Source organism: Salvia hispanica, chromosome 3, assembly GCF_023119035.1.
Source record: "Salvia hispanica cultivar TCC Black 2014 chromosome 3, UniMelb_Shisp_WGS_1.0, whole genome shotgun sequence".
Classification (NCBI taxonomy): Eukaryota; Viridiplantae; Streptophyta; class Magnoliopsida; order Lamiales; family Lamiaceae; genus Salvia; species Salvia hispanica.
Genome location: NC_062967.1, coordinates 29,970,874 through 29,997,417, shown reverse-complemented (window position 1 = coordinate 29,997,417; position 26,544 = coordinate 29,970,874). Strand labels below are relative to the sequence as shown.

Here is a 26,544-nt window from a genome sequence, read left to right as displayed (position 1 = left end):
AGCTTGACGGAGATTCGCCGGCTCCGTCTTCGTCTCCAGTCGATCGACGAGCAGACCCGCCGGAGCTCCACCACGCCTCCTTCGCCAGGCAGCCACGGCGCTCACCGGATACTCACGCCGGCCTCCTCCGTCTTGCGCCCACCGTCCAGCACCGGCATCCTCGGTGAATCCGGCAGTAGAGAGGAGGCATCGCCTCCTTCTCCCTCTCTCAGCCGCGGCCTGCAGCTGCTCCGCTCGCTCGTCGCCCGGCAGCCCCTCCGCCTAAGCTAAGTCACCTTCTATTTTCTCCTTTACTCAATTTCTTTAATTTCTAGCTGATTGGTGATTGATGGTATTTCGTATGATCTTGTTGGAGTATTTAAATTCCATGATCCAATTTTTTTGAGTGCTCACTGGAAAGATCTTTGGCTATGGTATTAAAGTTCTAATTTTTCATTTGGGGCTTTTAGCTCATTGTGAAGACTTGATGGTTCTTGCTACTGATCCATACTTGATTGTGAGGATCCTATGGAAGTTCTAAGTTCTTGTGCTATCTATATTTGTTGTTCTACATGATGCAAAGGTTATTGGGTGTTGAGGTTGTTACCTCACTTTGATGAATCCTCTCGGATGGGGACCGATGTCCTGTCTCAGAATCTCCTCCTTGCTCCTCCTCCCTTCCTTGCTGTATTGCTTGACTTTATGTGAGTTTGGGGTGTCGATTTTGTGGGGAGGAGAAGGGAGATGAGGCTGCTTATATAGTGCTCTATTCCTTGGCTGTTTGTGCTTGAAACTTGGAGGCAAAGGCTCCTATTTTGGGGCTGCCAGCTCCATCTCTTTTGAGCTTGATGTTCATGTTATTTTTACTACTTTGGTGTAAGTTTTGGCACACTAGCTTGGCTGACCTCATGGATCTCCGCAAGTTTCCTCTTTTAGTGCCCTCAAATGAGCTCATATTCTTGTCCCAATTGTCTCTTTTCTTAATTGGGAGATTTAGAAATCTTGACTCTATCCAATCCTTAGTCTTGGCAGAGACTTGATTCTCTTAATCCATAATTGTTCACTATTTTCTTGGTTTACTTTTGATTATTGTCTTACTCATGGTACCAGAGGAATAAGGGGTACAACTGCACCCCCAAAATTTTAAACTAACTATATTGAAATCTTGTTTGACATGGTATATGTAATCTAAATGGTTCAGTGGTTGGAGTCTTCAATGGTAAGGCTGAATGCTTTGGTTCGACTCCCATGGCCCACATTTTGCATGCAGATGTTTAATTACTTTTCTTTATGTTTTAATTATTACTACTCTTTATTTAATAATACTATCATTAGATTTAAATCAACTTCCTTTCAATTTTCACATTTTAACCCCTTGATTTTTGTTTTCTGCGCACTTCTTTTATAGTGCACTTTTGTTTCTTATACTCATTTGTATCTCCCCTTATAGCTTTGTTTTTTTTTAATTTTTTTTTACCTTTTATTGAAGAATATATATTTTAAATATAAACTTTTCCTCAATGCTCATTTATGATCATACATAAAATATGAAAATATATTTGACGTAAAACATGAGAAATAAATTATATAAAAAATGGTAATGATGCATTATATTTGTAATTGAAGTTTTTGCCTAAAATAAGTCAAAAGATTATTTTTAATTAAAAAATACCTTCTGCAAAATTTAAAATAAATTTTTCACTAATCTTTTTTTTATATATGATGACCTTTCTTAAGAAAAAAATTAGAAATAAAGATTTTGTTCAAAGTCAAAATAAAGAGAAGAAAATTGACCTTTCGGATTTTGAAGTTCTATATTGTTATGATAATTTATCGAACCCCCAAACTAAAAATTCTGGATACGCCATTGCATGGTACATGCTCATTCACTAATTGGGTAAGTGGACTTTTTCTTGTAGGTTGTGCCACCTTGGAGCCTTGCAGGCTGCATATTCGAGGGGGAGAGGATGGAGTAATGGAAAGGGAATCTATTCTTGTAGCTCTTTGGTTCATATACCAATTTAGACTATTTCCAAACTTGTTGACTAGAGTAGTAGGATGATAGGTGTGTCTGTTGTCACTCTCACATTTGTAACTTGTAAGCATGTGCTATTTCCATCATTCTTGTATAACTTATTCCTCAAATATTTATCTAATTGAACACATAATTTCCTTGCACTTTATTTCTTCCAACGAAAATACTTAAATCACTCCAAAGTCGAGAATTACAACGACAACTACGATTACACAGCTTCTTAAAGGAAATTAATTAAGCTAATAAATTCGATTTATCTCGAAAGAAGGGAACGGAATTCTGGGGCGTCACACTTATTAAATTAAATAACTCAATATATATAACATTTAGTATATTATTAAATATTTAAATAAAATTGCATTAGTTTATAGTTTAAAATGTTACTCATTTTCCTACTTTCAAGATTTTTATTTCGGTTTGGATTGCCAGAATAGAAATGAGAAAACGTGACGTATTCTGTTTAATATTAAAAAGGTAAATATATTGTTCGATCGTATACATTTTTTGCGTGTCCAAAGTATATATTCAACATTTTTATGTAAATAAAAACAAACATATTTGTTCGAATGGGAAGAAAATTAGTTATCACAACAAACAATTAATGATTTAGTATTGATGGTTTGATTTCAAAGATAGACATTTTTAAGGACATGAAAATGGACAGGCTAATATAGCTTATTAATATCTCGTTTGAGAAAAGGAAATTAATTTTATTTATCTAAACCATAGTCTAAGATTGCATGCGAACTTGGAAATTTGACAAATCAAACTAACCCGTGGCCAGCTGAAAATTAAAATTTGTGGATGCGCTTCAAATTAGATTAATTAATTAGGAGTTTGTCAAATTTTTACAGGTTTATTTAATTTGTTTTAAAGTAAGTAGACCTACCTAGTCTTCTTAAATATTATCATCAATCATCATCATCATCATCGAGAAATCTTATTATTTTCATCCAAAACTGTCGTTTTCCTCTAATATTCCACACAAGTTAGTTAGATTATGTCATTTGTTTTTTTCTTATACCTTATTTGTATTATTTATAGCTATAGTTTTAGTTTTTGAGTTTATGCATTATTAAAGTTGAGGAACATACAAGATATGATAAAGTCATATTATTTTTAGCTTCAAGCTTATGAATGAATAAAGTCTAAGTTATAAACTTAAGGTTCCCATTCGATAAACTTTTTCCACCCGTTTTATTCATTGTTGATCACAACTTGCATAAGATTAACGAGGCAAGAGTCCACTATTTTATTCATTGTGGAATTCTAAAGTCCACTATTCAAAATAATAAAAGCAAGGATGTGAATTAATGAGGAAAAAAAAAATAGTATCAATCAACGGGGGAACTGGTTTGAAAACAATTCACCCTGCTTGAGACATTTAAAACTCAATATTTCAAATAAAGTCTAAAATCAATGAAGCAAAATCGACCTTATAAAATTAGAGCACTCCCAATGGTCCGGCGATAACACTCGGCGATTTTTCGCCGAAAATCGCCGGCCGTTGGGTGTGTTTCGGCGATAATTCGGCCCCGATTCATCGCCGAATCATTGGCGCCCACTGTAGGCGCGATTCGGCGATTTTTCGGCGTTTTTTTTTTTTTGAGTTAGGGAGAAGGGAGAAACCATTGGAGCAGTTGGCTAAAAGTTGGGGATAAATTTTGGTGCTGATGTGACGCTGATGTGGCAGGAGTTAAAGAGAAATAAAAGAGTTTTTAGAGAGAGCATTGGGAGTGCCCTTAGGAGTTTGACATTACCGTTTGGATTGAAGTTTTACTGCATTTCGGAAGCGGTCCCAATTAATCCCTTTTCTGAAATCCCCAATATCCCGCCATTGGGGTTTTAAGCAAAACCCTAAATCCCCAAACCATCACTCGTCCACACTTCCACCATCTGAATCCAATCAACTGCAGGTATGAGTTTCGCGGCGTTCAAGATGATGCATTGGGCAACCGGCATGGAGCACTGCGCCTCGGGTTTCATCACCCATTCCTCCGCAGATTCCACGCCCAAAATCCCTCCGATCACCGCCGACGACATCGACTCGGACTGGACCACCTCCTCCAAGCCTATTGGACCGGTTCCCAACCTCATTACTGCTGCCGCCAACGTTCTTGAAGTTTACATTGTAAGAATTCAGGAAGAGGCTTCTCCGTCCTTAGCTCACAAAGCTGCTGCCGAGCCCAAGGGTGGTGGAGCCGTCTTAGCTGGTATTTCCGGTGCCTCACTTGAGCTCGTTTGCCATTATAGGTTTCTTCTTTTCCTATTTCTAGTATTTACTTGAATTATGCCTTTTCTTTTGTCGTAAATAATTCAGCTGTGCAATGTTGAAAAGCTTTGTCGCACTTTTTTGCTAGGAGGATGCTCCAGGAAAATACTGTATTGCAGGGCATGTTGTATTGAGAAATTGTCCTCTTGATTTTAGTTTTCATCTTGGTTTGATGGCTTGCATAGCTATACTTTGTTTTTAATTAGTTAATATTATATGTGTTCAAATTGATGATTGGAGGAATTAGTTGAAATTTGTTGGAAATGTTTGAATGTTCGTAGGTAAAATTGAGAAATTTTTGTTTCCAACAATGTTACTAGCTCTCCCACTCTGCATGATAGAGTCTTAATATGAAGCTAATTTATCAAATACAACAAATGTACCATCATGATTACTTACTTTGTGTTCTATTACTTATTGTCTTTCACATTGTTTAAGATTGTATTAAGAAAGTAGTGGTTGTAGTTGAGCTTACATAACATCATCATCATTATCATACAATATGTAGCTATTTACTGGAGTAAATTTTGTTAATATTAGTAATGATTTTTTTGTTGCACCCACAATTTTTAAGAATGAGCGTCAGTTTCCTCGAGTAATTTGTTACAATGGAAAAACAATATTATTTGTTATTTCAGATGCTAATTCGATTTTGTTTAATGCCGTGTAGGTTGCATGGTAATGTGGAGTCATTGGGGGTGCTACCAAATGGAGCTACTGATGGTGGAAAGAGGAGAGACTCTATTATATTGACTTTTCGAGATGCAAAAATATCAGTTTTAGAGTTTGATGAATCAATATATGGGCTACGAACCAGGTGTGATGTAATCTTATTATTGCAAATTCCTATCCCACAGTTTGAAGGAACACAACACATTCTATGGTGCTATTGGTGGCACTCATATAGTCATATGCATATATAAGTAGCTCTTTACATTATTTGTGACAGGAAAAATAGGTCTTTGATATATTTTTATTTATATTGTTGCTATATTTCTTCAACATGAACTTGTGAACTCTAACCGCCTACAAGTTGAAATCCTGAGATACATAACAAACCTGAAGCTCTGGAGAGTAATTTCTGATTGTAAGTTGCAAATAGAATGAATGTCTGTTGTTACTAGTATGCCTCAACACGAACTATCATGAGAATGCAGTTTGGTGGTAATTTACTTATAGACACTTTTACTTCTTCTCGTCCAGTTCCATGCATTGTTTTGAGGGTTCTGACTGGATTCGCTTGAGAAGAGGCAGAGAATTTTTCCGAAGAGGCCCACTAGTGAAAGTTGATCCATTGGGGAGGTGTGCTGGCGGTGCTTGCATATGGATTACAAATGATAGTCCTCAAAGCAGCTGAGGTTTTGCAACTGATCTGTCTTTACTCTGTTACAGTTCTTTTAATATGAAATATTTTGATTACTAGGAACACGATATATATTTCTATTGCTTCTACTAGATATTTACTCCATATTGTATCATGAACTATTTCGAATGTTGGGGATGATGAATGTTTGAGCCATGTGGATCATGCTGCTTTCAAGTAGTAACTGCTTATATCATTTTTTTAAAATTGTAAATTCAATTGTGAAACGTGATGTTAGGCTAGCACTGATTTAACTGCACCTGCAGAGGACAGTACTTTCAGGGCAGCTGCTGCATCTCGAATTGAATCATCGTATATTGTTGGCTTACGAGATCTTGATATAAAGCATGTTAAAGATTTCATCTTCATCCATGGTAAGTATTCTCATCCATGGTAAGGATTCTGATTTGGTTTTCTGGCATCCCTTTTTAATAAAGGGTGGTTCAGAAAATCCAATATGGCTAAGTATATATTCTCAAATATTTGTGTGTGCTTTTTGTTGCTATAGATTTCCTAATCATTGTAATTTCCTTACCCATACTTCTGGAAAGTTTTGATTGTATACTTCAGAATAGTCAATAAAAAGCATGCACCAGAACCAGATTGAGAATCAGCACTTTCTTATGGGCTACAGTACACAAATTTCCTTTCTTGTAACTGCCGATGTTTAATTGCTGATTTTGGAAAGGGCTTATGATGATTTTTTTTTTCTGTTCTGTATTTTTAATTGGGTGCTAATCTTATCTTTATCATTCCAAGTTATAGGTTTCCCAATATATGCTTGGTTTGATAGTTTTGATTTCTAAAATGACTGCATTATTCAATTATATCAAGTGTCGGTTTCTAAAAGGCAGAGACTGAATATTACATGTTTGATTCTATTGACTTTCTCATCATTGCCGCTCCTTTTATCTCAAGTTTAAGGTGAGCTTATTGGTTACAGGGCAAAAAAACTAGTTTGGGAAGTCTACGACATAGATCTTTTCTGTATATTTTCCTTTGAGTAGGTGGAATCGTCATAATCTTCTCTAATCTGGATAATTTGATTCTAGTGATAAAGAAAAAATCTGTTTTATGCTTTAAGGTTGTAGTTACCAGATTTTGACCTTCTTCAGTTAAAATTTTTAAGTTATAATTTAATGTGGTTGTGGATTAAATTAAGTGAGAGTGCAGTCTATAGACAACTCCAACTCAGTGAGACACTCTTGACCGCCAGCAACTACGTGGTAATCAATTTATAATAAATGATTAAATTCTCAATTCAACTTCATAATTTTTTTGGGTACACCAAAGGCCTCTAATAAGAGGACTCTTCTGATTTGCTGTGAAGTAGTCTTACTTGTAGCCATTGCTTGGTCTAGCCAGTGGTTCTACATAATCTTTTGTTTTTTGCTTTTAGGTCCTTACTATCCTGATTATATTTCTCTAAGATTCAGGCAACTAATTTGTGATCTGTTCGTATATCTTTTCTCAGCAACTTCATTTCATTATGAACCTCAGCCAATTCCCAGCCACTCCTTTTTTGAATGATTAAAAGCTATTTTTCAGGTTATATTGAGCCTGTTGTGGTAATTCTTCATGAACATGAGCTTACATGGGCGGGTCGGGTTGCTTGGAAACATCACACTTGTATGGTTTCAGCACTCAGCGTCAATACAACATTAAAGCAGCATCCGCTCATATGGTCAGCCATGGTCAGTGTTTAAAATATGATCCTCTTATTTTACTTATAGGGTCTCATGTAATTGTTCCAACTATATAAGATGGTCCAGATCATAGTTTTCTCGGACAGCAATAATCAGCTGCCATGCGTTTTAAGGTTATGGGATATTTTTTAAAAGTTAGTTACATCTAATTTGTTGTAAATTGACCTTAATACCCTTGTTGACGTTTTTTGTTGATCGTGTTGACATTTCGGGATTGATGATCTAGGCCCTTAATTTGAATATCTAATGGCTTTTATGTAGTTGTAGTTAACAATTAAGTGTTGATTTAACAATATAACACTCCATTCAGTTGGCAAATATCTAAAAAAAAAATAGGATTTATATACAAATTGCAAGTTTCAAGGAATAAAAGTTATCCTAATTTTAATTGCTTCTTAATTAGTTGACCAAATTAAACAAACCAAACTTGCTTCAAAATTAATTCACTATTAATTTCATAGTATAAGGAATGTTTGGTTCAAATCCGAACCACCTCTTACGAGCTGAACTTGAGCAAGTGAACTACTTATATATGTCTAGTTTTGATTCATAGTATCGATTAAGCGCCAATTTTGTCCCAAAATAGGACTAATAAGACTTAAAACAAAGAAAACCCGATAAAAAAATTGTCAAAAAACCAACAATTTTGAACCAAAACTGACGTTATTTGTAATAATTGTTACCAATAATTAATCTACCCCAAAACATACTTTAAAAATCTTCTTCTTCTTACAATTAAATGGCAGTCGTTCCCTCCAAAAATGCACAAAAGCGTGGGACGCCTCGTGGCTTGGCGTGGCGGGCGTGGTAGCTCCGATCCTCCTAAACGACGGCATTGTCGACAAGCTCTGAAGCGGCGGCGAGAGGGTGGCAGGTGGAGAAGCCGTGCGACGAGATATACGTTGTCGGAGAAGGTGAAACCCTGCACACCATCAGCGACAAGTGCTCCGATCCTTACATAGTCGAGAGGAACCCGCATATTCACGACCTCGACGATGTTTTCCCCGGCCTCGTCATCAGGATTCTACCTCTCGTGATTCCATCTTAAAACCAATTGACAATAAGCACAACATCTCGAACTCATAAACTACTCACATGTCGCTGTCAAACAAGAAGCATAATCACAATTATGAAAACCTTTTCATCAAACAAATGCAAATTTACATTAAACATCTGTATACAAGGCCACCATGGTTGAGAGCTCATACACATCAGTTCAAGAAGAATTTATAAATATGGACAAGGTTTTTTTTTTTTTTTTTTTTTTTTTTTTTTTTTTTTTTTTTTTTTTTTTTTTTTTTTTTTGTCATGGTAACAGACTAGAATTTGTCCAATAATAAATAAGAAATGAATTTTAGAAAGTGGCCGGGAGCCGGTAAGGATCGTGTATTCACTCAACCTCTGCCATCAACGTCAAAACCAGCTCCTGTCCAATCAGGTGCTGCATGCTTCCGGCCCTTAGGTACTGCTCCTAATCCACTTCCTCTTCCTTTATTTGAAATTCTCTTCTTCCGTCTTCCCTCGCTGTCGCTAGAAGGCTGCTGGTTTTGCTCAGTTACCGCGGAGTTCTCTGCTTTAACTTCAGTAGATATGGTTCCCGTAGCTCCAGAGGGTGGTTCCCCGGCAGACGAAACTTCAACTGTACTACTATGTGGCAGTCTTTGATTTCCCGCCTACGCGTTGTAAATAGTCAAATCTTGTCAAGATTTCTCAACTAAATTCAGTTTATGTTAGTAGGCAAGAAAATGTGATATCTAATGGGGTATAATGATTTAGGGAGGTAACTCGTATTTGTTTACTTGGAAACGCAACCATTGGGGAGAGAACAAAAGCATTAAGCATAGAGAAACGAATAAACTAAGTGCATATGCATACTCCAAGATGAAGGTCTGAGTGAATCATACTGAGGGCGTATGTGTATTGGAAGATCTGCTCGGGTTCAGAGACTCCATTCGGCGCTTCAGTTCCTCCAGTCGAGCAAGTTGGCTGTTGCTACTTTCCTGGACCTGCAAGAGCATAAGATTTGAGATGAGATAAAAGTACTCGAATAAGTTAACTGGCAATGTTACCATCAAGAATCGATTACCAAATTATTTAGATCGTCACAAAGCTTCTGTTTGCTTGCTTCCTCATCCTGCACGTCTTTTGCTGCTGCTTCCCAGGCCTAGCGATAGGAACAGTGTTTATCAGAGAGTACGGAGAAAAGTAGAAGTACAAATTCTGCAGCTTAAGAAAAAAGCACATATAATGAGGTTAAACTGAGTTAAGCTGACTACGATCAGCTCCTTAATGGAAAGAAGCATACCTTTTTAGCTTGTTCTTCTTTCATCTTAGCCAATCGAATTCTCTCTGTTGACATTTCTATTTTCTTCCTTAGGTGTTCAAGTGCTATTAGAGTAGGACAAGAACACGTTATACTCTACAGAAGACACAAAATTATTCTTAGGAATTGCTGGAAAATGCATACCAGCTTTCTTTGGACCAGCTGTAAGCTTCATTTCCATCGAGAGGTTGGCAAGTTCTCGTTCGACATCACGAATCTTAGAATAGTTTTCTTCAATATACCTGAGTGGACATATAATATATTATTCACACATGATAAGTTGATATGGATATTAGCATGATGAGGCGACTGAGATAGGAAATGGTAATGCTAAACGAGGAATCTGTTTGGGGTGAAAGGAAATACATAATCTGTAAATCCTAATAACCCCCAATGGTAACTCAATTACAACCAAGAACTGAATCATTATTGCTATGGTTTCGTTATATAATCCAACTTAGTCATTCGACTTAAACTCAAGAACTTCCTAAGCATCACACCTTTTCACAGTCACCAAAATTTCTACGAAACACCAGGATCACAAATGCACCTGAACATTACATGGCGTGAAAGCATATCAACAACTCCACTACTGATTTGAAGGCAAATAAATTATGCTATACTGGAATATCAACACTACGTTTCAAGAAATACTTGTGGTTGGCCAAGACTCATCAGATTGTATATTATTGATAGAAAAACATTAGTACAATGGTTCCATTGTCTAATCAAAATCTGGCATTTGAATTAAGCTCAAGAACTTCGAGTCCATGAATCACCCATTAGTCTAAGCCTCACCTTTTCACAATCACCAAAATTTTCTAAGAAACATTAAGATCATGAATGCAACTGAATATCAATAGCTCCAATACTGATTTGAACACAAAATAAACTATGCTAAACCGGAAAATCTCATCACACACTCTCTGTTGAACACTACATCAACAGAATGTACATTAATCTAAATCCTAAGATAAAACACAAACTCCAATAACATAAATTCACATCAAATCAGTAAATATAAAGAGAAATTAGTCGAATGATGAGAAGCAAGCTTACGCACTTCCTCAACTGAAGCTGCTCTTCCTCAATGATCTGAAACCCGAAATTGAAAACAAGATGAGCAATCAAAATAGTGTTTTCGTGATTCGTGAGATCTAAACGACGCTATACCTTCTCGGTGTAAGCTATGACTGGAGATTCTCGGGCCAGGCCGTCCGGCCCGATCTCGATTGGAGCCGCATTGCTGTTCGGGCTTGGGTTCTGATTCGTCGACATGTCAAACAAATCTCAGCAATTCAACGCCCAATTTTCCTCTCGAAATCGAGCTTAATTACTCAAGAAATGGAGTGTTTTGTGGTGAAGTGATTTGGGCGCACGTTTATTTTTGGCAACGCTAAATTAGTGCTCAATTCTTGTTTAGAAATATTAGAGAGAGGAATATATACATTCAGTTAGTCCTCAAACATTAACTGACAAGTTTCAAAGTTTTCAACTTTGAACTGTATTTGAATCGATGTATAATGTGAATCTTCTAGATTGAAGACTCATGAACTTGCCCCGGACTTGTTTTTGTAAATAAATCCAACGAACAAACAAGATAAATCAAGAAATGGAACAAGAAAAATGGATAAAAGGATAGAGGATGGATTAGTGTTATGATTTAGGTGAAGAACAAGAAAGAAATCCCAAAGGCACTTTCACGTACAAACACCTAATGGCTCCACAAACTAGCAATACAAGAACTAGCAAGCATACCTTTACAATCAACCTTAGCCCGGCAAAAGATCGAATGCAACCCGAAGGAATTTGATAAGTCTTCAAAAGATGAAGAAGGTGAGCTCTCAAATATGGAGAAATAGTCTCTTACAAATATTCAAAAGCTGAGAATGAAAACCCTACAAAAGAGTATTTATACTAAAACAAAAGTAATAGGGAAAATAGTCTTTAAAATCTTTAAAAAATGGCATTTTCGGGCAAAACGCCCGGCCCGGGCGTTTTGGGGTCTTGCCCGGGCGTTTTCTCTGTGACCGGGCATTTTTGGCAGCTCTGCGCGACTTTCGTCAAACGGCCATAACTTCCTCATCCGAGCTCCGATTGAGGCGTGTAAGGTACTCACGCGAAGCTCTTTTGACGATGAAGATAATGGTGGTCTTAGAACAGCATTTGGACATCATTTTGATAGGCAAATTCTGGTTTGAGTCAGACCTTCGAATCCGGCTTGGCTCCTTGTCATATCTCCACCTTCTTTTCGGACCCCAATCAACCCATGGCCCTCGATGTCGTTGCATCCTATGATTGTGAATACCCGGATTCACATCAATGTACTTCTCCCTTCATTAAATTTTTTAATGTGAGTATATAAAAAGAGGAAAATTCAATTGAGCTCATGTATAGAGTAAATTCTCAATTCTAAAATTGATTAGGAAAAAAATAGTACTCCTTGAAATGTTAAAAAGGTAATCTTTTGACTAATCATAAGCCACAGAGATTCATTCGATTACCATTTACCACTAACTAAAAATTTTATCTTTGAGTGTGTTTCTATGAAATTTTATATTTCATGGCCACAACCGTCAATATAGGACAAATAGCAATACAATGTTCAAAAACACCATTCTCAAACGAATATTCGCTTTAAATAGTAGTAGTAAATGAGATTATATGAATCAAATTATGAAAAACCAAATTTAAAACAAGAGATATTTATAATCAAGTTGATAGAAATGAAGAACACACTTAGCAGTCTAACGTACACGTGGCACGCCCACAATACCTCTCTAGATTTGCGAACCACATTCAGTCCATAATTTAAAAGCCTCAACTTCACTCACGTCTCACAGACACAAAGAAAAAGACAGAAAAAGTGAGCAAATTGCTCAATAGAAAGAAGAGATTTTTAAGCTTGTTTCTTTCATCGCCGTGGGGATATGGCTTTGAACTCCATAGCTTCAAGGCCCACATCTTCTTTGCTATCAAGAAAATTGAGGAATTCTAATGGAAACGATTCAGCTCTAGATCATTTGGCCAAATCTCTTTCTTTCTTCAATCCCACTCCACTTTTCTCTAACATTTCTTTCAGGAATGCTTCACCATCACCACTTTTGTCTGCCTCGGTCAGGGCTTCCTCTTCATCAACTTCTCCTTCAGCCACTGTTGCTAACTCCCAAGAACTCAAGGTTCCATTTTTATTGCAAAAGGGTTTAGGGAGAGAGAGAGAGAGAGAGAGAGAGAGAGAGAGAGGAAAGAGGGAGAGTATCGAAGTGGGGTGCTGAGATATTACCTTGATTTGATTGATTGGTTGATTGATTTCAGATTAAGAGTGTGCCAACGCAGCCAATTGAGGGGCAGAAGACTGGCACAAGTGGTCTTCGGAAAAAGGTGTGATCTTTGTGCTACATTGCCAATCATGTTCGGTGATAATTGGATTTGATTTTTTGCTGCTGTTAGGTGAAAGAGTTTATGCGAGAAAATTATCTTGCCAACTGGATTCAGGTCTGGCAGTTTGAATACTGAAGTAGTGATACTTTGCTTATGCTATGTGTTTGCTTCTAATGAGGGATTTGTGTGTGATTGAAGGCACTATTTGATTCATTGCCACCAGAGGATTACAAAAATGGAGTCTTGGTTTTGGGTGGTGATGGTAGATACTTTAACAAGGAGGCCGCACAGGTCTTCAAATTTAAGATTGATTGACATTTCAATGGATCTATCTTGTTCCAAATGCTGACAGAGCAACATTTGAAACACAGATAATCATCAAAATTGCTGCTGGCAATGGTGTTGGAAAAATCTTGGTTGGCAGGCTAGTTTTCCTTTTTGCTATCTTGTGAATTTCCAATATTTATGTTTTCTAAAAAGACCATGTAATAACCTTTTTAAGGGGTATTTTTCACTATCTCAAATGCAGCTGTTTGCTTATGTAGTAAAAAATATGTTTAATTTTTTATCATTTAGACTATGGCTCTATTGGAACTCTTTTTGATTAGCTTCCTCTTTCTGTATCATTAAGATTATGTGTTTATGACAAGAACTACTGTTGGTGGCAATGAATAGGGGGTTGAATTTTGTAACTGCAGGGATGGTATACTATCCACACCAGCTGTATCTGCTGTAATAAGGAAGAGAGAGGCAAGAATCACTCATCTCTGTCTGCGTAGTGTGTGCTTTTCCCTTTATATGCTGTAACTTGCACAACTTGTATTAGTTCCACTTCCTTTGTTTATAAAGGCCAATGGTGGATTTATAATGAGTGCAAGCCACAACCCTGGTGGTCCTGAATATGATTGGGGTATCAAGGTATATTTTGATCTTAGTAATTCGGCACGAGCCTTGTTTGTACTTTTGCCTATATCTTTTCTGTAGCCAGTGGCTTTTGCTCATGTGTCTCTCTTGAACCCTGCATCATCATGTTCTACTAATTCGTAATATTCTCTTGGTTCCTACTTCTGCAGTTCAATTACAGCAGTGGCCAACCTGCACCTGAATCGATTACTGATAAGATCTACGGAAACACTCTTTCTGTATGTCTCTGGTGCTTTAGCTTTTCTTATGTAGAGCTGTTTCACTGTGAGGCTTTTTATTGGGAGGACCATTCTTTATAAAGAGGAATATTCTAGTTCAAGACTACAAGTTTAAGAAACAGAATTCTAGGTCAAGCTCTCAAAATTCACAAAGAATCGTCCTTTATTGATGAAACTGATATTCAAACTGTGCATGACTAGCAAGCTTATTTTCCTTCTTTCACCCCAATGATCAAATCCTCGATGACTTTCAGGCTACTACTGAAAAACATTCTGTTAAAGGAGGCTTTTAGTTACATACATATATTTGATAAATGTTGCTGAACGATTTGGTTCAATGTAATCTTTAGCAAGCATTCTTGGATTCAGTCAAACAATTGATAAGTTTGCCACTTCTATTTGACTTGCCTTAGTGTTCTGCAGATCTCTGAAATAAAAGTAGCCGACATTCCCGACATTAATCTCTCACAGCTTGGTGTAACAAACTGTGGACCTTTTAGTGTAGAGGTAGTCGATCCAGTAGCTGACTATTTGGAGCTTTTGGAGGTGAGCAGTCTGAATTTCAAGTTCTCCTTGAACAACTGTATCTTTATTGCATCGAGCCATTGACATTTGTTCTTTATTACATCTATTTGATATAATAATTGAAAGTTTTTATACAATTCGGATTATTTTTGGTAGTGGATACTGTTTCTAGTTCATGATCTAGCATACAGAATGGAACTTCATTTTCAACTCTGGGAGAATATTTATGAAACCATTATATTTACTTCTCTTTGATGGGAGTTCATGTTTCAACTTATTTTGCAGCAAGTATTTGATTTTTCACTTATCAGGAGCCTTATATCACGGTCAGATTTCAGGTATTCGAGTACCTTGCCTCACGATTCTGATGTTTTGCTGCTGCTTCCTTTACTATTTTGTATCTTTTCTTGATGCGTTGTTTTAAACTTGTTTCAAATCTTCTCGTTCTACTCTTTTCAGGTTCACATTTGATGCTATGCATGCCGTCACGGGTGCTTATGCCAAACCAATTTTTGTGGACAAACTGGGAGCTAGCATTGTATGTTAGCTTCATTTTTGTCATGGTCAAAATTAACGAACAATGCTAGTTGGTTCCATATCAAATTACCTCTCTTTGTACAGGATTCCATTTTAAACGGGGTGCCTCTAGAAGATTTTGGACATGGCCATCCAGATCCTAATCTCACGTAAGAAGTATGCATTCAGAAAAGCTCGCATGATTCCAAAATGCTGGTTTTAATTTGTTGATCTGGAATAGATATGCCAAGGAATTGGTTGACATAATGTATGCGGAACATGGTCCCGATTTTGGCGCTGCAAGTGATGGTACGTGTTTAGTGAATTTTAAGAGCAGCATGGCTTCTATTTCTATAAAATTGATTCGCTAAAACGCATAATATAAAGGAAAAGCAACAGAAATAACTGAGCCTACCCTTATCAATATCATACTTTGTTTTCCAGGAGATGGTGACAGAAACATGATTCTTGGAAGCAGATTTTTCGTGACTCCTTCCGATTCTGTTGCTATTATTGCTGCCAACGCAGAAAAGGCCATTCCATACTTCAAAACTGGCCCAAAGGTTTGAAAAGCATGAAGATTCTCCTCCCAATATTTCTCTTCAAAGAGTTTATACATCCTCAGCTTATGTATTTTCACAGGGTTTGGCTCGATCCATGCCGACCAGTGGTGCTCTGGATCGTGTAGCAGAGAAGTTAAAACTTCCATTCTATGAGGTTTGGTACTCTACAACTCCTTGTAACGAGTTTTAGCCAATTTATCGGGTACGGATGTACTTTCTGCAGTCAGTCTTATCTTATAAACAAACTTCACTTTAGGTTCCCACTGGTTGGAAGTTTTTCGGAAACCTAATGGATGCAGGGAAATTGTCAATCTGTGGAGAAGAAAGTTTTGGAACTGGTTCCGACCACATCCGAGAGAAAGATGGTATCTGGTACGTGTATATCAATTCACTCATAAGGAAATCTCATGGTTGATCACCTTATCTAATTTTCAGAGATGATTAAGTTGATAAACCGAATATTGCTTATTGACAGGGCTGTTTTAGCTTGGTTGTCAATAATTGCTTTTAGAAATAAGGACAAGAAACCAGGGGAGAAGTTGGTTTCTGTGTCGGATGTTGTTTCTGAGCATTGGGCGACTTATGGGAGGAACTTCTTCTCTCGATATGACTACGAGGCAAGCCTTATACTCTGCTATTTTGTTATTACTCCTTCTAATGGATGCAATTTGCTGCAACTCAAATACCTCGTTCCTTGTGCAATAGGAATGTGAGTCTGAAGGGGCTAATAAAATGATAGATTATCTTAGAGACTTAATTTCCAAAGGCAAAACCGGTGATGCATATGGTAAATCTCGATCAGTACCTAGTTGATTAAGGAGTTTGTTATTTAGCTAAAAGAGCTATGTTTATTGCAGGAGACTACAAACTGCAGTTTGCAGATGACTTCACCTACACTGATCCTGTAAGTTGAGCCTTCCCCAAAATTGACTCTAACCTTAATTTTGCGACAAAGAAATATATTGGTAACATGACCTTGTCGTACTTGCACAGGTAGATGCCAGCGTAGTTACCAAGCAAGGTGTCCGTTTTGTGTTCACTGATGGATCCAGGATTATATTTAGGCTATCGGTAAGTGCCTCCTTTGATCGTGTCCTGAACAAAGCTCTCTCTGTTACAGTTTTCTACATGTCAACTTCAATTTTCAGCTTCCATACTAATGTTATGGAGCATAGGGTACCGGGTCTGCTGGTGCAACTGTTCGTATATATATCGAACAATTTGAGCCAGATGCATCTAAACACGACGTGGATGCACAAATAGCATTGAAGCCATTGATAGGTTCGATTCTTGTTATTTGTTACATCTTTTTGTTTTTTTTCAGAGTTTCTAATTGTATGTGTGATTATACGTGCTAGATCTGGCTTTATCTACTTCAAAGCTGAAGGAGTTCACCGGAAGGGAGGAGCCAACAGTCATCACTTGAGGTTGAGCATTCATCCTCCTGAATGCTTGATTTATACATTCGTTTGTTTAGTTTGTTTTTTTTGTTCTACTATAAATAATAAGCATCCTTGTGTAGACATGTTGATGTAAAACCATATTTCTCTTAGCATAGATATTCAAATCATAATTTATTTTATCTGGGAGTAACAGAATGCATGATTTACCCTTGCCATGTTCTGTATATACTCGCTCAAAGTAAATGTCATCTCTTTCGTTTAGCATAGTTGAGGCCATGTGGTGTGATTGAGAAGCTGGACTACAAGATTAGTAGTATTCATTGAGGCCTCTACTAAGACTGTGGGCAATTATCATATTCGCATGTCCCATAAAAATGTGCTCATTTCTTTTTTAGAAACTAGTAACTTTTATACTATGGATGATCTACAACCACTATCCTTTACCAGCAACACCCAAAATAAACTCCATCTAATATAGGATAGAGGGAGCATACCATAGGCTACAATTAGATGAATGCATTGTTGATGGAGTATACAAGACTATTGGTTGTGGACGGAGGGAATAAAACTTATACTATTGTTTTAGTATAGACTGTAGTCTGATTACAAGTGATGAGTGGTTAAAATGAGAATTTGAGGAAGGAAACAACATCAATTAAGGATCAAAGCGAGGAAATGCGTAGAGAGGGAGACCTTTGTCCATATGAAGAGTGAACATAGTTCTGTAAGTTGCATTCGTACTCTCCTCCACAAGCTTGAATCTCATGAACATCACAAGAGTTGCTGCAATAATCTTCATTTGCCTATATGCAAATTCCTTCCCCAGGCATATCCTAGGCCCACCCTGATAAAATTAATTCATCAGATTGATTACATATGAAAAGAAGACAAAATAAAATCAAATGGGGTTATGGAAACAGAGCTAATAACCTGAAAGGCAGTGAATTTGAAAGGGCTTTCACCCTGAAAAGTGCAGTCTTTGAGCCATCTCTCGGGCCGAAATTCCCCAGCATCTTCTCCCCATATGTATGGCATTCTCCCCATTGCATACGGCATGTAGCTTATACCGTCACCTTTCTTTATTCTGTGGCCATCCGGGAGAATATCGTCTTCGTCTGCACACTTACCATCCTGCAAACTCCATTAAGAATGCCGTTTTTAGCCTAGTTCCATACCGTTACAGAGAGTTTTACTTCTGCAATTTTTACAGCTATAGAGCAGATAGAAGAGTTTTACCACAGGGACTGCAGGATATAGCCTGAGAGTCTCTGTAAGAGCTGCGTGTAGATACTGCATCCTATCGAGAGCTGCCTCGGTCAACCCGAGTACGAATTCATCAGTGGATGAGTCATCTCCCACCTCTGTAGCTAACTTCACATCTTGTACCACCTTTTCTTGAATCGGAGGATGCTTGCATAACATGTAGAAGAACCAAGCAAGAGTGTTTGCAGTCGTGTCCTTCCCCGCGAAGATAAAACTGAGAATTATGTCTCTTAAATACTCATCGGTCATGTTTTTTGCATCCTTTTCACTTTCAATTAGAAACCTCGACAGAATGTCCTCTTTAGCACCATGCAAATGGCATAAATTTGATCAAGAAACCACGAGATTCGGTTTTATTCAGTACGGACTGACCTGTTCGTTCCTCGTCTGCTCCCTCTTGTGGCAGATCAACTTGTAAACAAAAATGTCAATGACTTTGATGTTCTCCTTGAGATTTCTTTCCAGACCAATGTTAAGAAACCTTTTCACTTTCCAGAATACATCAACGTATCTCCAATATACAATGGCATTGGATTCATCAAAGGCTTTGATTAATTTATTACTGATTTCATCTGATTCAGATAGGGTGTTGAGGTCAACCCCAAATCCCACCTTAAACATTGTATCCATAGCTGATTTCATTAGCATATCCTGTAAATAAGATCTCAGCTTTATTACTATATGAGGTAAATTAAGCTCATAAATTGACATTTATGTTAGAGAAATGATGGGTGAATTATGAAACCTGTAAATCCATCTCTTTACTAGCCAGTGCTTCAACATAAACCTTGGAAGCTAGTTTAGCAGCATTAGATTGAAAAACCGAGCAGCTGAAGTCTCTGAGGATTTTGGCTGAGAACTCATAGCTAGCAAGCTTTCTTTGGTGGCGCCATTTCTTCCCGTCTACTGCAAAAATCCCTTCACCGAAAAGATCTTTCATTACACTGCGATTGTAGTCTCCCTGCACAAAACACACAAGGTTGTTGAAACTCAAATTCAATTAGAACTCTGATTTAAATTTACTACACCTTGCCATAGTTAGGAAAGTTGGTTCTCAGGATGTATTCAACATTTGACGGATCAGCAGTGTATACGTGACTGTGCGAGTTGGTGATCAGACGGTATGTTTGGTACTTTAAGGCAAGTTTGATCTGGTAATCAAAAAGTGTGCGGAAGTGTATGAGTTGATTTATCATTGATCCAGCCACAGGTGGTCGATGAGAGGACGCTATCAGTTCTCTGACATAAGTGACGAGTGAGAACGCGATAAAACCTGCCACAACGTAGAGTGGAAAAACCAGAAGATTCAGTAGGTAGGATCTTGTGGCAAGAGAACCAAACAGGAGAAAGAGCAAAGCGAGAACGAAGACAGGGATGCCCATCTCAACGCAATTTCCTAAAACTCGTATGATTAGACGTATAGATTTCGAGAATCTTGATGGAGCCTATATACAACATATAATGCCTTCCCAAATACCTTTATATTAGCATTTGTGTGTGTATAAGGCAAAAGCCAAGTCTTGGAATATCCAGATTCCAAAAGCCAACATAAATCAAAGCTTCTCAAACACAATATTGTATGTACTCTTTCCAACTTCTCTTCCTCTCTTGTACTTTACTAATTTGCATTAATACTTATGTCGTTTCGAAAGTCTCATTTTTTAGGGGGGCGTAAAGTTAAGGTATGCATGATACTAGTAGCTAATTATATTATGTCAAAGTCACCAATGTATAATTTTAATAAACTTATTTTGTCTTAGCTTCAATTGTTTTTTGCATATGGCAGATTTACGGGAGCATTTTACAAGGAGGGCTGTAAATTTATAATCAGGATCAACCGATCAAGTAATATAGATTATAGACAGAAGACAGCTTATTGAATGCATAGATGTGAGAAAAGGAGCAGAAATTAAAGGATGGAAATAAGGCATTACAAGAAAGCTTGATAGAGATAATTTGATTGAATTAACAGAGAGATATATACAGAGTCTGGAACACGTCTAGCTATGCCGTAAACAATCTGATACATGAAGTGGGTAAGTGGTATAACGGCCATGAATCGTGACAAACAGCTCCAAAGCATTATGCAGCACACTCCATGTCATCTATCCAGCCGAGAATCATTCAATCACAATAGACTGAGCTGGAGCTAAGATAGTATGTGGATCTTCCTCAGAATGAACTTCTCGACAAACTTTATCTTCAACAAGTCATGCATTTGCTTCATCCAATAATCAGGAATTTGAAATAGATGAAACCAAAGATAAAGCCAAATTAAGATGTATCTGAATTTTAATCCCATGCTCTTACTATGTTAACGATGAAGAATGTCCTCGGATGGAAAACTAGGATCTTGAGACAACCATACATCACCTTCTCTACTCATCTCGCTGCTTAAGAGAACCACCACGCTTTGCAAGTTCGAGATTGGCATCTCAGGTGATCCTTTAATTGAGAACTCACACACAACACCATCAACTTCAACCATGCTGGAGCCAGGAACAGTCTTCCTCACATTCAGTCCTTTCATCATTGATCTAATCCTTTTCTGATCATCAAATCTACCGGCCTTCGCGTATAAATCACACAAAATGATGTAGTAAGCATGGTTCTGAGGCTCCAACTCAATCAAGAGCATTGCTACTTTTTCGCCTAGGCGAACGTTTCCATGGAGTTGACAAGCTCCAAGTAGAGCACCCCAAACAAAAGCATCTGGCCTCATTGGCATGCTGTTTATAACATCTTGTGCCTCAGTGAAAAGCCCGGCTCGACCAAGTATGTCAATCATGCAAGCGTAGTGCTCAACTTGCGGCTCTATGTGGTAATCGCGCTTCATTGAATCAAAGCACTGACGGCCTTTCTGTACAAGGCCGGAGTGAGCACAGGCAGACAACAAACCAACGAATGTCACAGCGTTTGGCCTCACTCCAGCTGCTACCATCTCTTCGAATACCTCAAAAGCCTCTTCTCCATAGCCGTTAAGCGCTAGAACTGAAATCATGGCCGTCCATGCTAAGAAATCCTTTCCACGCATCCCGTTGAATACCTCCAGTGCTCTGTTCACATAACCACATTTCCCATACATGTCTACCAAGGCTGTCCCAATCACCATATCACATTCAATCCCACTTCTCTCCAAGTAACTATGCACCCACTTTCCGTGATCAATGGCGCCAAGAGAAGCACACGCCGAGAGTGCACTTGCCACAGTTATTTTATCCGGGCGGACCACATTTTCCGAGTTCTGCATTTCATGAAAAACGTCTAAAGCCTCCTTCGCCCGCCCGCCTTGAGCCAAACCCGTGATGACCGAGTTCCAAGTGATGATGTTTTTCCTCTCCTCCATTCCCTTGAACAACTCCAAAGCCGAATCAACCTCCCCATTCCTCAAACACCCAACGATCATCGAATTCCACGAAACCACATCTCTATTAGGCATTCCATCGAACACCTTCCTCGCATCCTCCAAACCTCCACACTCCGAGTAGGTATTTATCAGAGCATTCTGCACGTAGACATCCCCTTCATACCCAAACTTGACAATGTGCACGTGCACAGCCCGGCCCGTGGGGCCGTCAAATCTTTTCGAGCATTCCTTTAGCAGAAAGGGCAGTGTTATGCAATCAGGCACCACACCGCTGGCCATCATCTCTTTATACAAAGCTAAGCACTCACGCGATGTGGGTTCCTTTATGTTCGTAGCATTGGCTCTGATCATCGCGTTGTATATGTAAAGACTCGGTTTTTCGAAGAAATTGAAAAGCTTGTTGGCGTATTGGAGGGAGTGGGAGGCTGTGCAGAGGTAGAAGAAGAGGCGAGAGATGAGGAAAGATCGATCATCTGTGGATAAATGTGGCGATGCTATGATATGTGAATGGATTTGATTGAGGTGTCTGAAGTTCTTGCAACAGTGGATTAGGCGCGCGATGTAATTCTTGACTTGGCTTTCAATCATTTGCGGCGATTTGGAGAATGAGAAATGTAGTGATAAAAATAAAATTGAAATTTACTCAGCCTTGTGCCTCAAATTCATAAAGTTTGGATTTGTTTTTTTTATGCAATATGTGGACATGAGTTGAATGACGTCGTTTGTCGACTCTTTATGAAAAACAAACTGTTGAAAACCCTCAATAATACAATATATATACTTCATCACGAGATAATTGCAAAAAAAAATCCCAACATTCCTAGTTTTTCCAAATGCTTTTCTAAGGAGTATAAGACAATTAAAATTTAACCAAAGTCATACTCTCTCTATTATTAAACGTCACACTTTGACTTGACATGAATTTTAAAAAATTTAATAGAAAGTGAATAAAAAAAAAACTAATAACTACTTTTATATACTCCCTCCGTTCCATAGTAGAGGTATTTCTTTTCGGTACGGAGATTAAGAAAAATTGTATTAGGTGAGTAGTTAAGTAAAAGGAGAATAAAATGGAAAATGAAAAAGGTAGAGAGAAGAAGAGAGAAAAAAGTAAGAGAGAGTAAAGTAGTAACTTTTTGGCAAAAAGGGAAAAAAAATAGGTGCTCTGAAAGAACCTGTCTACTTCAATTAGAGAGAAGCAATTTTAATTACACCTTATTCATTCATTCATTCATAATTAAAAGCTTTTGGAGGGATAAATTAAAGAAAAGGATTCAAAATCCCCTATATTGTCTTCATAGGGAAATAACAGAAGAGGCTGCTGCTTTATTTACATGATACTAGTATGAATTTCAAGTTCTGGCTAGGTGATAAATTATCCCAATCACCAGATTATGGAAGACGGGACATAAATCAAAACAATCCCAAAGCCAGGGGTCACAAAACTATGGTTAAACGTAGATCGAAGTTAGAGAAAACCCTTGACACCCCGGCCGGCCTGCACCTCTCTGTATATTGAAAGGGCTTCCTCCATGACTTTGGCCTCGGAAAGTAGTTTAGCTCTCTTCTTCCCGGAAGGATGAGTAGCAAGATAATCATGCAGCGCTGAAGAACCTCCCACTTGTTGCAACTTGTCGTACACCTGGGGAGCTACTCGAGGATCGTACCCTGCAGAAGCACTTAAAAGCACTCCGATGTAATCTGCTTCCAACTCCATCCTGTCAGATCATAACCAAATATTCTATAAAACTTTTCAAAGGAAAATTGAGCAATGACAAGATTTGCAGAATGAAAAATGCAATCATGTGCGGGTACAAGGAAAACAGATTATCAATCAAACATGATTTTTCTTGCATCGAGCAAAGTGATCCAATCTCGGACAATATTTCATATAAATCTTGCAGTAACACAGATAATTGGTTAGTTCTCAAAACTTGAAATTGAAAGGTAAAAGATGTTAGCAGAATGAATGAAACTAATGTTACAACATCACTACTGAACCATCGATGATGCATTTTTCACTGCACAATTTAAATCTCAAGCAGCCGACATTATACCCTAAGTCGAAAAGGGAATCAAAATGTTCCTACATGAATCTATCTCTTGTCTGCAAACAGCTCCATTAATGGCAAATGCACAAATGAATCAATTTTTAGAGTTCTAATGATATTTGAGTTCCATCTTCTGCGTTTCATGCAGGGAGAGTACAATAGTAGTATAGTGAAAGATCATTCGGTGAAAAGAGTTTTGCTGTAGATAGGAAGAAATGGCGCCACCAAAGAAAGCTTGCCAGCTATGAGTTCTCAACCACTTTAGCTACTCTGTTTTCGATCTAATGCTTGCTAAACTAGCTTCCAAGGTTTATGTTGAAGCATCTACAGGTTCTGTAATCAGGCTCAGCTGCTCTGTTTTTCTATCTAATGCTGCTAAGTGAATTGACAAAAGCAACCTAACAGTGAGGGATTGTGATTTTGGCCGTGACTATTATAACTGTGATTATTATTTGTCTAATCGACACAGTGAACACGGTGGTCCTAGTTATACAGAGCTTCTACTACGATTATTGGTAATTATCGCAGGTGGTGAAAAGCACAGCCTAAAGAATCAGAGCAAGAGGTTTGATTCCAATTTTATTTTCTACATTCATTAATCAATAAACTGAGTTGAGAATCAGTGAAAAATAGGTTGATGAAGAGCTGAAGAAAGCTCTAAGACCAACACCACAAACTGATTCCTCCATTCCAATACCCAATAGCTCCACCAGCAATTTAGCACCACATGTAGAGAATCCTATCAGCTATCACTACACGTGAGGCCAGAAATAATTTTCACTACTAGGCCTAACGGATTGCAGAATCGAACATACTTCTTACATAAAACTCACAAAACAGAGACGAACAATGTTGTATAAAAACACGATTTGGCAGATAGACTACTTAGCTAATGAATCAATAGAGTAAACAAGAACATGAGCATCAAACACACACAAATTGATCATAGCAATGACTAAGTAACACACAATACCTCCGGGAAAAAGGAAGCCTTAGGAAGAGATTCGACATTGTGTTGACAACATCAGGCATGAAAAACTGGTAAAGAATCAACTGCATGATTGTGAGCCACACGTTTTTTGAGATATTCTCCGCAGCATGCCTCGCAACAACGTGAGCAACCTGATGAGCAAACAACACAAACAAATATCTTCAATAAACCCGAGTAAACAAAGAACCAAGCCACCTATCGCATAAAGTCCAACCCCTTGAGCAAATAACACAAACAAACACCGAGTAAACAAAGAGGCAAGCCACAGAATGCATAAATTCCAAGCCCACCCCACCTCATGCCCAATGATTGTTGCGATTTCAGCATCCGCTCGAAAATGATTGAGCAAACCAGTGAAGACAACAATCTTCCCACCAGGCAAACAGAGAGCATTCACAGTAGGATCATTAACAAGGATAACCTCCCATTTGAATCCCTCCAAATGTGAAGTTTGAGACTTTGCCCCAACTTCTTGACCCTTTTTCCTACTTTGCTGAACCCATCCATCATCAAGAATCTCATCCTCCTTGCGCCACTTATCCTCAGCAATCCACCTATCCTCATCAGCACCGAATGCTCCCACGGCCTCCTCCGGTTTATGAGCATTCTGAGGAGGCTCTAGGCTTTCAGACGAGTAGCCAAGGTCAGTCCAGACCTGCTCCTTCCTCAGCCCCTTCTGCACAGCCTCAACTATGTCCTGAGCTATCTTTTGAACCCTAATACTCTCAGGGTGAAGAGGGGGCACGATTTTCCCCTTGTATTGTGATATAACAGTCTTGAAATTGGACTCGCCTAATTGTTTCTCGAGAGAACTCGAGAGAAGCACGAAATGGGTTCTCTTTGTGTAGGGCACGGTTTCCAAATTCCCAAAATAGACAGTGATTACAACACCAGAACCTACCAAAACCATCGAGAACAGAATTCTCGGATTCTGACTCCACCGTTTGTATCCCCTGGGTTTGAAGTGGTGGACTTTGTTTCGGTCCACGTAGTAGAACCTCTTTGCCCCATCAATCAAAGGGCTTTTCCGTTGGTTCTGTGCAAGTGAGTGCCTCAAACTCAAAATTGGTTGAGAAATTCTTGGCGCGGAGCTGGAAGAGAGGGAAGGGGATTCATGGAGGGGGATTCTGGGTGCGGAGGTGTGGCGACGAAAAGCATCGGAAATGAATCTTGTCGATCTTCTGTACCATCCCATTATGTCGAATTTGCTTGAAATTGGGGAATTTGAGGTAAGATTGTAGTAATGTATAGAAACAAGAATGAAGGGAGAGAAGCAAAGGGCAAGAAGAGATTCAAGCAGTGATGAAAATCTCGAACGCTCGAGATGATGTTCGAAGCTTCGGTTGCAAGGAAGCTTTTTTTAAGCCTTTGGGCTTTGGGTTTATTCTCTCTTTTTTCTTACTATTAATTTTGACTTATTGCATTTCAATATAAAAGACAACGACATTACACAATCGATAATGATTGTTGGGGAATCTAACTACAAAATTGTTCATCAAATGTTTCAATTAAATACAAAATGTTATAAATTAACAAATACTCCTTCCGTCCCGAATAATTTGAATCACTTTAACCGGATACGGTTTTAAAAATTATAATAAAAAGTGGGTTAAAAAAGTTAGTAGAATGTGAGTCCTATCTTTATATATTAGTTTTATAATAAA

At 38.1% G+C, this 26,544-nt stretch overlaps 5 protein-coding genes, 1 long non-coding RNA gene and 1 pseudogene across 7 annotated transcripts; 3 read left to right on the top strand and 4 right to left on the bottom strand.

The window, feature by feature from the left end:
- The first annotated feature begins 12 nt into the window (after positions 1-12).
- Positions 13-2,157, top strand: LOC125211018. Its single transcript, XR_007174446.1, has 2 exons — positions 13-1,198; positions 1,899-2,157. It is a non-coding gene; the product is annotated as an uncharacterized LOC125211018 (long non-coding RNA).
- A 1,664-nt stretch (positions 2,158-3,821) lies between these two features.
- LOC125212222 (cleavage and polyadenylation specificity factor subunit 1-like) lies at positions 3,822-7,500 on the top strand. Its single transcript, XM_048112323.1, has 5 exons — positions 3,822-4,267; positions 4,957-5,103; positions 5,490-5,644; positions 5,916-6,023; positions 7,198-7,500. Exons 1-3 carry the CDS (start codon positions 3,933-3,935, stop codon positions 5,641-5,643), a joined length of 636 nt encoding a protein of 211 aa, XP_047968280.1. The 5' UTR covers positions 3,822-3,932; the 3' UTR covers position 5,644; positions 5,916-6,023; positions 7,198-7,500.
- A 973-nt stretch (positions 7,501-8,473) lies between these two features.
- LOC125212489 lies at positions 8,474-11,163 on the bottom strand. Its single transcript, XM_048112678.1, has 7 exons — positions 10,852-11,163; positions 10,742-10,773; positions 9,823-9,920; positions 9,661-9,743; positions 9,442-9,519; positions 9,260-9,361; positions 8,474-9,028 (listed from the first exon to the last, which is right to left on the bottom strand). The coding sequence occupies exons 1-7, from the start codon at positions 10,954-10,956 to the stop codon at positions 8,750-8,752; spliced, it is 777 nt and encodes a 258-aa protein (XP_047968635.1). The 5' UTR covers positions 10,957-11,163; the 3' UTR covers positions 8,474-8,749.
- A 1,348-nt stretch (positions 11,164-12,511) lies between these two features.
- Positions 12,512-17,387, top strand: LOC125214301 (phosphoglucomutase, chloroplastic-like). 2 transcript variants are annotated; one of them, XM_048115256.1, is made up of 22 exons: positions 12,513-12,857; positions 12,994-13,059; positions 13,129-13,173; positions 13,258-13,350; positions 13,431-13,483; positions 13,758-13,809; positions 13,909-13,977; positions 14,133-14,201; positions 14,625-14,747; positions 15,012-15,064; positions 15,186-15,264; positions 15,348-15,412; positions 15,484-15,551; positions 15,687-15,805; positions 15,885-15,959; positions 16,062-16,177; positions 16,281-16,422; positions 16,511-16,592; positions 16,663-16,709; positions 16,799-16,876; positions 16,981-17,086; positions 17,164-17,387. In XM_048115256.1, the coding sequence occupies exons 1-22, from the start codon at positions 12,609-12,611 to the stop codon at positions 17,229-17,231; spliced, it is 1,917 nt and encodes a 638-aa protein (XP_047971213.1). In that variant the 5' UTR covers positions 12,513-12,608; the 3' UTR covers positions 17,232-17,387. The 2 variants fall into 2 exon arrangements, with proteins under 2 accessions (XP_047971214.1, XP_047971213.1); XM_048115257.1 differs by lacking the exon at positions 17,164-17,387 and having other exon boundaries at positions 12,512-12,857; positions 16,954-17,086.
- Positions 17,388-17,863: 476 nt separating this feature from the next.
- On the bottom strand, positions 17,864-19,853 carry LOC125209824 (annotated as a pseudogene).
- A 560-nt stretch (positions 19,854-20,413) lies between these two features.
- LOC125211716 (pentatricopeptide repeat-containing protein At5g66520-like) lies at positions 20,414-22,792 on the bottom strand. The gene is made up of 2 exons (XM_048111624.1): positions 20,782-22,792; positions 20,414-20,692 (listed from the first exon to the last, which is right to left on the bottom strand). The coding sequence occupies exon 1, from the start codon at positions 22,424-22,426 to the stop codon at positions 20,786-20,788; it is 1,641 nt and encodes a 546-aa protein (XP_047967581.1). The 5' UTR covers positions 22,427-22,792; the 3' UTR covers positions 20,414-20,692; positions 20,782-20,785.
- A 306-nt stretch (positions 22,793-23,098) lies between these two features.
- On the bottom strand, positions 23,099-26,248 carry LOC125215445 (metalloendopeptidase OMA1, mitochondrial-like). Its single transcript, XM_048116865.1, has 3 exons — positions 25,176-26,248; positions 24,863-25,011; positions 23,099-23,556 (listed from the first exon to the last, which is right to left on the bottom strand). Exons 1-3 carry the CDS (start codon positions 26,073-26,075, stop codon positions 23,307-23,309), a joined length of 1,299 nt encoding a protein of 432 aa, XP_047972822.1. The 5' UTR covers positions 26,076-26,248; the 3' UTR covers positions 23,099-23,306.
- Positions 26,249-26,544: the final 296 nt, after the last annotated feature.

What these genes read in the sequence shown, in the direction of transcription:
- LOC125212222 (XM_048112323.1), top strand. Translation starts at nt 3,933, where the DNA reads ATGAGTTTCGCGGCGTTCAAGATGATGCATTGGGCAACCGGCATGGAG. An exon ending in GAGCTCGTTTGCCATTATAG is followed by an intron (nt 4,268 to 4,956) that starts GTTTCTTCTTTT and finishes AATGCCGTGTAG; the next exon opens with GTTGCATGGTAATGTGGAGT. An exon ending in ATATATGGGCTACGAACCAG is followed by an intron (nt 5,104 to 5,489) that starts GTGTGATGTAAT and finishes CTTCTCGTCCAG; the next exon opens with TTCCATGCATTGTTTTGAGG.
- LOC125212489 (XM_048112678.1), bottom strand. Translation starts at nt 10,956, where the DNA reads ATGTCGACGAATCAGAACCCAAGCCCGAACAGCAATGCGGCTCCAATC. An exon ending in AAGAAGAACAAGCTAAAAAG is followed by an intron (nt 9,520 to 9,660) that starts GTATGCTTCTTT and finishes TCCTATCGCTAG; the next exon opens with GCCTGGGAAGCAGCAGCAAA. An exon ending in CCAATACACATACGCCCTCA is followed by an intron (nt 9,029 to 9,259) that starts GTATGATTCACT and finishes TACAACGCGTAG; the next exon opens with GCGGGAAATCAAAGACTGCC.
- LOC125214301 (XM_048115256.1), top strand. Translation starts at nt 12,609, where the DNA reads ATGGCTTTGAACTCCATAGCTTCAAGGCCCACATCTTCTTTGCTATCA. An exon ending in CTAACTCCCAAGAACTCAAG is followed by an intron (nt 12,858 to 12,993) that starts GTTCCATTTTTA and finishes GATTGATTTCAG; the next exon opens with ATTAAGAGTGTGCCAACGCA. An exon ending in CAAGTGGTCTTCGGAAAAAG is followed by an intron (nt 13,060 to 13,128) that starts GTGTGATCTTTG and finishes TGCTGCTGTTAG; the next exon opens with GTGAAAGAGTTTATGCGAGA.
- LOC125211716 (XM_048111624.1), bottom strand. Translation starts at nt 22,426, where the DNA reads ATGATTGAAAGCCAAGTCAAGAATTACATCGCGCGCCTAATCCACTGT.
- LOC125215445 (XM_048116865.1), bottom strand. Translation starts at nt 26,075, where the DNA reads ATGGGATGGTACAGAAGATCGACAAGATTCATTTCCGATGCTTTTCGT. An exon ending in CAACAATCATTGGGCATGAG is followed by an intron (nt 25,012 to 25,175) that starts GTGGGGTGGGCT and finishes TTTGCTCATCAG; the next exon opens with GTTGCTCACGTTGTTGCGAG. An exon ending in AGGCTTCCTTTTTCCCGGAG is followed by an intron (nt 23,557 to 24,862) that starts GTATTGTGTGTT and finishes ATGATCTGACAG; the next exon opens with GATGGAGTTGGAAGCAGATT.